The following is a 10,000-nucleotide window of genomic DNA, read 5'->3' on the forward strand; positions in this document are numbered from 1 at the left end:
TGCTGGTGTGCAGAGGACACACACATGACAAAACAGGAACACCAACAGATAAGTATGCATCTGCTTAGTCGAACACAGTAAAATAAAAATTGCCCTGAGTTAAAGAAAGAAACGACCAAACCAGTAAATATAAATATAAAGGCTTACTCTAAAGTTCTCAGGCAAATCAGCATACAAACTGCAGCTCCCAGACATGGTCATAAAACATCCATACATCGCACTGGCTGGTAGCAGTTGTCCCTCCAAAACAATGTTTCCCAAAAGAGGCATTTCAAATTCTCTGAAGCTGGTTTGCCTCTTATGTTCCATTGTTGCCTTGTCCTGAAATGTTTCAGGGATTTGGAGCTCTATTTCCAAAAGAGCTGAAGGATGAGGGTTAACATCGCTGTAAAACTCGTTGTCTTGGAAATCACTTCCTTTTGAGACAGACAAATGCCTCTTTCGTTGTAGAAGATGACCTCCCTGAAAAGAAATAAAAAAAGGGTTTGTGGCTTAACTGACTTTAGTGTGACATTTGCCAAGCAAATAACCTCAACAATGTCCCTTGTATTTTGGTCAGTAGGTCAGATAGAAAATCTGGCGAGTAAAATTAAGATGCATTAACGATATTGTAGAACTGTGTTTCCCTCCGAGTTTCCACACAAGTTAGGAATCTAGAATTTCCAAACAGGTTTCCAAGGCAGCAACTATACTGAACACTTTGACCTTTAACAAATCGACGGCAGTTTTCCATGGTCTATACTCTTATATACCATGAAATGACGTCTTCTTCCACTTGAGCTTTGAACATTTTTAAGACGTCATTTCATGGTCTATCAGAGTATAGACCATAGAGGACGGCCGTCAATTTGTTTCTTTACAACAACATGGAAAACGTGCGAGCAGAATTGGCTTTATTCTCCATTGACAAAGCGAGTGCGTCACATTTGGCGTCATTTTACTGTCTTTACTCTTATAGACAGCGTCTACGAGCTAATCAGAGGGCGGTAATTTTGACAGTTATTGTAAAAGGAGCTTACCCAAGCAGGATCAGGCATGTAGTTTGGTGGGAAGGCTTCCTTTGGCAATGGACTGAGAGTAGTAACACTGTTCCTTCTGTTAGTTGCCTCATCCTGTAGAATGAAAAGGCGACTGAGATGAAAACAACAGAAGCTCCTCAAAAATGTTGGGAAGCTTACTGTAAGCAGAGACGTTTGAGCGTCATGGAGGCAACCGGAACCGTTGTATGTTTCTGGTAACTCGCAATCTGAGGTCATTGCATCTTAATTGAAACCACCGAGGCACAAAAACGTGTTTTTTTTTTTTTTTTTCAAATCTTTAGTGACCAACAAAACCATACCAACAAAGGGAGCCTCGAGCTTCCAATTTGCGGCTCAGGAACAGGTAGACCATTGCACAATTCTACATGTGCTGGTATCCACAACCATTTCCTCAAACACAGAAGGAAAACCAAAACAAAAAAGAACAACACTGAGCAACATTTTACTTTAACAGTGAAATTTCTGGTAAACACTTTGGGTCAGTTATTTAAACAGAGTCTAACTTAGGCCGCGGCTTAAGACAATCAGTGGGCCTCCAAGTCTGTTTATAAGTGGTTTATTTTAAGTAGATAAATAGTTTTCTAGTCTGGGATACAAGCCTTCTTGTTACCGTCAGCAGTAGACAATGTTTAGATATGATTGTTGGCAAAATTGAAAATGGTTTAGAACGTGGTTTTGTTAAACACCGTCTAAACTGTATTTTAATAACTGACCCTTACAATTAACAGTAGTGTAGCAGCTCTTGTACGCTTGTATCGTTTTAATTGTGTAGCAGGTTCAATTGTTTTTAGGGTCGTGGGTATTGCTCTGTCGTTTGTTTTATTGTTGTAAAGAAGGGTTGCAAGCCAATCACGTGAGACCTTATGAGAGCTGCTCTATCGCCCATAATTTTTGAAGCTACAAAGGGTCATTGCAAACTCATACCTTTCGATTATCTGTCTTGGAAATCCCTCTTGCAGTGTACTGAGAAAGAACAAACTTCTTCAAGCATTTTAGAGACGTTACAATCGTTGAAAGATGTTCACCAAGAATAGAGAGGATACCTGGACCAAGACAATCCACATTCTCAAAGCAGGCCCAGCTTCCTGAACTCACCATACCATACAGGTAACGCACAAGCATGGAGTTCGTCAACTGCTCTGAACAGTTAAACATGACCAAATGCCGCCCAAATGCCTGACAAAGAACATCAAACATAATTACATGTAAGTCCACTAAGCGGTCACCACAAATACTTAACTGTGTGTTCCTTTGTAAATCCGTATAATTATGTTATATTTGTAATTTCATTCTTGTCTACTCAGTTAATATAGTTTAATATAGTTTTAATATAATATAGTTTTAATAATTATAGTTATAATGTAATATTTATCAAGTGTTGTAGATTTGTTAAAATGTAACTACTTTAAGTATCTAATTTTTTATTTTGATGTGTATTTGTTTTCTTTTGTTTTAATATAATTTATTGTTGGCGAAACAAAAAAATGAAAACCAAAATGAACTTTGACGTCTGTCTGTAAACAGCAACAAACAATTATTGTCTACTTTTACCATTGTGTAGGATGTAGACATCATCGCCTGATGAAGACCAAGGCCCAGTTGTTCAAAGCCCAATTAAATTAATCCTGGATAAACGTAAACTTTGATTCGAGTTTAATGACTAATCAATAAAGATTCTGCCAAAAGATTTTTGTCCCTCAGTTTTGTCTTTGACTGTTCTTTACCTTTAGCTTGAAATTAGCCTTTAAAACCATTTTTAACGAGCGAGATGAAAACCTCGATTAACTTCTTAGCGTAGATTTGCGTTCGGCTTTCGAGCAAAACGGCCCAGCAGTATAGCGGTCAAAACGTGGCGATCCACACCTATGCTACACAATCGTCAGACAAACGATGAATTTGAGCTATGATTCCAAACCACAATGACAAACACCTTTCATGACAACTTCTCTGTACGAGCTAAGCAACCAACACTATACACAATCGTGAGACTTCCATTAAAGGGGAAGTTGATGTCATTTAAAAACCCAAAAATGTTCGTCTGTCAACAGAAACAAACAATAATTGTCTAGTTCTGTTACAAATTATCACCCCAGTGCAATAAAACTGTCGATTAGTACCTCCGTAGTAGTTCGAAATGGATTAGCACTTCGACTAGAGTAGGTCGAAATGGATTGAAATTTGAGAAATGTTGAGCTATCGTCTTTCAAGTTCTCGCATTTTTGTTTCCAAAATGCGCTAGAACAGATCACAAGTTGTTCGTTTCAAGAATTGAGTTAACTTCTTTTCTCTCGTTGTTCTAGAATTATCTTGTAGCCAAGTGAAGGTCTCATTTCACCATTTTTAACACGAGGTTTTTGAGAAAAACCCCATGATACATGTACTTCCCCTCTAATTTGAGCTATGATTTCAAACCACGATGCCAAACACCTTTCATGACAGATACTTCAGAGGACGCTATGTATGATCTAAGCCACCTACACTATACACACACACAGAGTATGACGTGCCTTACCTTGGACAAATCTTTAACAGTCTCTGTTTTGCCAATCCCATCAGGCCCCACAGGGACACCACAGAGGTGAGACCGCAAAGCCATGGTCAGCGTAAGAAAGCATCTCTGGGTCAAAGGTGTCACAACAAGCCGAGGTGTTGGGCCGAGGAACTCGTACCCATACTCAAAACTACTGCCAAGCTGATGAAGATTGCACAGTCCTATCTCATGGGCGTAGTTGACAGGAATTGTGGATGAGCCACGTGGCATGTCGTCTTCACCTTGGTAAGAGGAGCTTATGATCTGTTTCATTTCCACCTGGTGTCGAAGCTGACTTGTCCATTCAAAGCTGTTGACATCTGTGATCCCATTGTTGATGAATTCTACGCAAAACGTGTTGGCCATTAGCATCAGTGCAAGCAGCTCAACATTGGCTTTTCAGAAGTGTGCGTATGCATGAATCTTTTCTTTGCTGTTTTTATTCGTTCTAGTACATTCAAGGGGTTATTGCTGTTGTCTGTTTAGTATTTGTTTCATTGCCGGTTTTAACCAAACATAACAAACAGCTTTGGATAATTGAATCTGACTAGTTCCAAGGATGAAAAAAGCAAACAGTTCCCCTCCACTACTGATTCAAGCTTCCCTGCTTAAACGAGTAAACGATTTTCTTACAAACTTTCATGAGCAACGGCCACACCATTGAGACTACTAAGAAAGGCTTTCTTGAAGACCCCTAAAGACATTGAAAGCACTTTTCTGTGAGTGCCTCCACAGACAAGACAAATTGTTAACGACGACTATTTCAATCGACAACTTAATTGAATCGACAACTGTTAGTACTCGGAGTCGATTACTTGTAGTCGATAACTTGATTCAGTCACGCACGAGATGTTTTGTCATCCATAACATTTTGTTATCGACAACTTAAAAGTGACTGAGATTCAGTCACGCACGAGATGTTTTGTCATCCATAACATTTTGTTATCGACAACTTAAAAGTGACTGATAACAGCTTACCTCGTCTGTGAAGGCCCTTACTGAGTAAGTCATCATCATCGTCGGAACTAAAAACCTACCCACGACAGTGTCCCTTTGATATATTGCCATGGCAACTAGAGCAGCTAGCAGCAGCTCAAGACGATCATTGACTGTACTTGATTCTTTGTGTTCCATGTTCTTCCTGATGGCTGAAGACAAGTCATCCACAAAACCTCCCAGGACCTTCCTACATGATACAACACAATTACTTGTAACAACACAGAAGCGACTGGTAAGCACAGCTTGTGACTAAAATTAACCTTGTGGGAAATGGCAACTCTGGGCACTGTATCTGGAAAGGACAGCTACAAACACAAATTACCAAACAAAGCAGACTTCAAATTGACAAATCGACGGCAGTTTTCTATGGTCTACCGTCGATTTGTTTTTCTTTTTTTTTTTTTTTGTTTTTTTTTTTTTGCAATAACATGGAAAAATACGAACGGAAATGGCTTTAGTTTCTGTCAAGAAAGTAGCTGCGTTACATTTGACGTCATTTTTATTGTCTGAAGTCTTGTAAACAATAGTTACGAGCTAATCAGCGCGCGAGAATTTTTACAGTTTTTGTAAAATCGTGATTGGATCTTCAATCCGTTTCTGTGCTTTGTTCATCTGTTCATTTGTTTGTGTGCCTTGCATTAGTTTTAACTGTTTTTAAGTTTGTCTAATTCTCTTCTGTGGGTTTTGTTACTTCTTCCATGTTAAAGTTAATGGTGAACACTCTCTAGATCTGGTGATCACGTTCTTGTAACAAAACTGCCACACCAAGTGTAGTAATCAAACATGCCTTAAATCAGATAGCCCGCGCAAACTTCCATTCTGCAGAGCCTCGCTCATGTCTCTGTTCCACATCACAGCTTCAGCAGTCAAAACACACTGACTCGGAAACTTCAGCATAGTGTGATCAGACAAATAACCGTGTGGCCCTGTGTGTAAAATGAACATACATCAAGGAATGATCACCACAAAAACCAACACCCTTTACGTCACCTTTCAATGATGCATCTTCGCAAAGTGACATTGTCATGTTGTTTCCCATTCCAGCTCTTACAAAGTACTCTCCATCCAATAAGTGCCAACCTCTCATATAAACACTCCTCTTTAAAGGTGTTATTCTTACAGCGTTTACTATAACACGCGACCCATCGCCTTCAAAAGAGACAGATAACGTTGACATTTGGTGGGCGTCAATCAAGGAAAAGCCATTTGTTAATGAATTCTAACAAGATTTCAAGGCAAAACAGCCAAGAAATTTATCTTGCGTGGAAGGATTTATCACACCCTCACTGTAACTACTTTGTGTGACCAGACCACAATGAGAACTGCATTTCTAAGTGCTCAAATGCATTCAATTCACGTAAAGTCTTAACATTTACAGAAAGGGACACCTTCTTCGTAAGTGTGTTGCTACTTGAAAAAACTTGGTGTATTATTTCGGCCAGAATCAACACCAGAGCTGTTGTTCTGCAGACAGACAGCTTACAACCAAAGCTATACCTGAGATGGAATAAAAGATTTAACCTTTTTTTAACTCACCAGACACATTAAGATTCTCACCTAGAGTAGGCAACAGTTCCAGCAGTCTGGTAGCACTCTCTCTCCCATTCAGCCTTCTTTTCACACATTCTGCAAGGCTTTGCACCAACGTATTCCTCATTTTCTCTTCTAGCGTAACCAGCCAACTTTGTGGCCGAGGGGAAGCGGGGATTACTGATATCAGAGGAACAACTTCTTCCAGTAGACCCTCAAGAGCAGTGACTTGTAATAGATGGGCTGTGAGAAAAAACACGTCAATATATCGGCTATTTAACTAATGAACGGTAGTTTTCTATGCATGGTCCATACCCTTTTTTACAATAACTGTCCAAATTCCCGCGCGCTGATTGGCTCGTAGCTATTGTCTATAAGAGTACAGACAATAAAAATGACGTCAGATGTAACGCGCGCACTTTCTCAATGGAAAAAATAGCCAATTCCGCTCGTACATTTTTCATGTTATTGTAAAAAACAAATCAAAGGCAGTTTTCTATGGTCTATACTCTTATAGACCATAAAATGACGCCATAAAATGTCCAAAACTTGGCAGTGAAACCACTCGCCTGCGGCTCGTGGTTCCACTTGAGTTTTGAACATTTTTTGACGTCATTTTATGGTCTATAAGACTATAGACCATGGAAAACTGCCGTCGATTTGTTAAATAGACCATAAAATGGCGTCACAAATGTTCAAAAATCAAGTGGAACCACGAGCTGCAGGCGAGTGGTTTCATTTCACTGTCAAGTTTTGAAAAATTTACGGCGTCATTTTATGGTCTTTAAGAGTATAGACCATAGAAAACTACCATCTATTTGTTTTTTTACAATAAAATGGAAAAGTACGAGTGGAATTGTCTTTATTTTCCGTTAAGAAAGCGCGCACGTTACATCTGACGTCACTGTTATTGTCTGCACTCTTATAGGCAATAGCTACGGGCCAATCAGCGCGCGGGAATTTTGACAGTTATTACAAAAAGAGGGTTGCACTTCTTGGTCAGAATCTTACAAAAGTACTTTGCCGCAGTTTGTGGCGATTGTGATATTCACTATATAGAAGCTTTCAGATCATTATCAATGTCACAGCACTGTTTCACAAACTTTAAATAATAAGTGAGATAATATGAGAACCTTCACTGAAACCAGATATAGCTTTAAATTGACAAGTCGTTTCTGCTGTCGATATAGTTGTTGTTGCTTTTCTATTTTTGATATGTTTGAAATAGAATCATGTAATGTCAAGAATTCTAATTCAACAACACACGGCTGTTTCCTGTTAATCGCTTAAACATATAACCAACCTTTGTTTTTTGTTGTTGCTGCTGTTGTTATTTTTCACTGTTAAAATTGAATTTGGTTTTAAAGTGTGATATGAATTTATGATTATCTCAGAATAGCATTACCTTGCTTTCAGCAAGGGGTACAATTAACATCACAAAGACAAATTACGTTGGCAGACTACTTCCTTCCCAAGTCCAATGAGAGACTGCTAACATGCAGCTCCAAAAGGTAAAATCTCATTAAAGTCATTACCCAAAATTGAACATCATCTAAAACAAGGAAACCGTGATTCCAGTCTAGCGAAGATGGGACTCATCCTCGGTGTAAAACCATGGCAAACTCACAAATGACATAAAACGAAGCAAACAAAAGGTCTAAACTCCAGAGGAAAACAGTGTGCAGGATAACAAAAGGGAGAAACAAAGGAGAAATGTCACGGGTTCTTACACCGAGTATCGGCCGAAGATGAGGATTTGGGAAGTATTACCGTTTAGCGCTGTGTCCAGTGAAGATGCCATCTTCAAGTTACCATCCTTTGGCAAGGCAAATTGAAGGTTCTTTATACCAGGGAAGCACTTTTTCACAAAAGGAAGCAAGTCTTTAGGGTTGCGAGACCAAGCTAACAGGCTGAGAAGGTCATTGTCACTGAGGAAAAAAAGCCGTGGAAATGCAACACGGGCCTTCTCAATGTAGTCATTGACCAATCTGATCAATTCCTCCTATAAGGATAAAAATAATTTCAAAAATTAACATTTAATATACCAACAAATGGTAAGACTGATGCAAGTGTTATCGACAAAAAAGTTCATCCACGACTACAAAAGCAAGAATGAAAGGAATGATGTGGTCAAGCCCATAAAAGCTGTCCGGTATATTTAACAATTATTCCACTAGCGCGCGTTGGATATGAGATGATAGATAGCCAATGAGGCGCGTAGCATCGAGTTGGCTATGATCATCTCATATCCAACAAGCGCGAGTGGAATACGTAACTGTTTTATTAAAAACAACCAAGAATTATTGCTAGACCTTGCTGATTTCGTTTTGCAGAAACAAGCAGAAGGCAATTTTAATGGTCGCTGTTTCTCGATCATGGTATAATGGCTGACCCGCAGGCGCTAAGCCAATCAAATCCCTGGAATTGCATTATACAATAATCACGTTTTTGATGTTATTTACATTTCTTTTTCAAGGAATCCAATCAAGAATGCAAATGCCTCAAGCAAAGCGTACTGAGCTTAACTAGCAAATACCAGGTTAAGTTGAGTGAGAAATACATGCCGCTAGGCAGTAATGGCATACATGATACAGAAAAAGTGCAGCAAGGTCCATGTTTTATGTTACTGATGACATCAAGTATATAACTTGGTGGGAAGAATTTCAGTGTCAAGGAAAACTAATTTTACTTTCCAAACAACGTTCCATATTGTAACTACCTCCTTCCTGATGAGTTCCAACAGTAGCTCTCTGAGGGAGTCCCCCTGCAGTTCACGCCAGCCTTTCTCTCCTCTTTTCTTCAACGGTAATACTGACAACACTTTGGGGTCCTTGAGAATCACTTGAACAAATTCCTTAGTAAAAGCGAAATTATAAATGCTGTAAGGAACAATTCATCTGATTTATTTGCTCCAGCTGGAGTGGATTCACTCACACTAGCCCTGAGGGTAACTTAATGTACAGTAGGAGGGGTGAACAGTCTGGGTCAAGCCAGCTGCTCAAAACATAAATTTCTCCCAATTCTGTGAGTGAAGGACACTGTTTTGACAAACCAAAAGTATTAGTCAAATTAACTCTTACTGTTTTTTTGCACAGTTTATGACTATGCGGGAAAATCAGATCTTAGCAAGGGCTGTTGGAATCCAAAAAGTAAATTGGGGGTAACCGTGCATTTTTTGAATAATTCCTTAAAATACCTTTACTTTGTTTTATTAGGCACCGTCCTTTAGAAACCCGAGTTGCTCAGACCATCCGGAGACACGCAGAATGTATGCGCAAAAACAAAACAAGGCACTATCCTTAACACAGGTCCCACCTCCCCAAACCCCAATTTCTTCCTGGTTGGGATGCTACCGCAGTGTAGCTAAGGTGAGCCTCAGCATTTTGTCGCTGGAGCTAATTTATTCACTTGCGTGATAAGTAGAGACGTGGAGAAAAGGTTCTCCTCTTCAGAAATGACAAAATAATGCCGACACCAATCTAGCTTTCAACCACAAACCCTTGGATCCTCCAAAGAAAAGTACAAGCAAAAGTCTGGCGAGTTTACCATGACACCACTGCACCTCCAAAACCACATTGTTTACAAACATTATTACTTACTCTGTACTTCTCATCAACATCAAGGAACCTTTGGTTGCTGTCCACCATTGTCTTCCTTATTTCTGGCTCTGCGAACACATTACTGAGGTACAGCCACTAAAATGTTGAAGCAACACACGTCCATTATAATCAAACCAAATAAAAACAACAGGTACAAGTAAAATCTGCAAATGATTAGACCTTCATGTGGCTCGCATGACCACGTAGAAATGGCAATTGGGGGGGGGGGGGGGGGGGTAAAAGATCCACCGAGGACGCAACGAGCCCTTGCCGACCACCCCCAGTTCCAGCATGTGGTCGGC

At 39.6% G+C, this 10,000-nt stretch overlaps 1 protein-coding gene across 2 annotated transcripts in view; it reads right to left on the bottom strand.

Moving 5' to 3' along the window:
- The window catches only part of LOC146483274 (dynein heavy chain domain-containing protein 1-like), an 84,606-nt gene that overhangs the window by 53,646 nt on the left and 20,960 nt on the right, over positions 1–10,000 (bottom strand). Inside the window, exons 14-23 of one of the 2 annotated variants that reach the window (XM_085106337.1) lie at positions 9,699–9,794; positions 8,819–8,953; positions 7,870–8,101; positions 6,127–6,342; positions 5,357–5,495; positions 4,608–4,756; positions 3,553–3,914; positions 1,965–2,216; positions 1,020–1,112; positions 148–462 (exon numbers count right to left, since the gene is read on the bottom strand). In XM_085106337.1, coding sequence (XP_084962463.1) covers positions 148–462; positions 1,020–1,112; positions 1,965–2,216; positions 3,553–3,914; positions 4,608–4,756; positions 5,357–5,495; positions 6,127–6,342; positions 7,870–8,101; positions 8,819–8,953; positions 9,699–9,794 — 1,989 coding nt within the window. Of the gene's footprint in view, positions 1–147; positions 463–1,019; positions 1,113–1,964; positions 2,217–3,552; positions 3,915–4,607; positions 4,757–5,352; positions 5,496–6,126; positions 6,343–7,869; positions 8,102–8,818; positions 8,954–9,698; positions 9,795–10,000 lie in introns of both variants that reach the window. The other variant, XM_085106336.1, reaches the window with a different exon arrangement.

Source organism: Pavona decussata, unplaced genomic scaffold, assembly GCF_977016875.1.
Source record: "Pavona decussata unplaced genomic scaffold, jaPavDecu1.1 SCAFFOLD_40, whole genome shotgun sequence".
NCBI classification, from domain to species: Eukaryota; Metazoa; Cnidaria; class Anthozoa; order Scleractinia; family Agariciidae; genus Pavona; species Pavona decussata.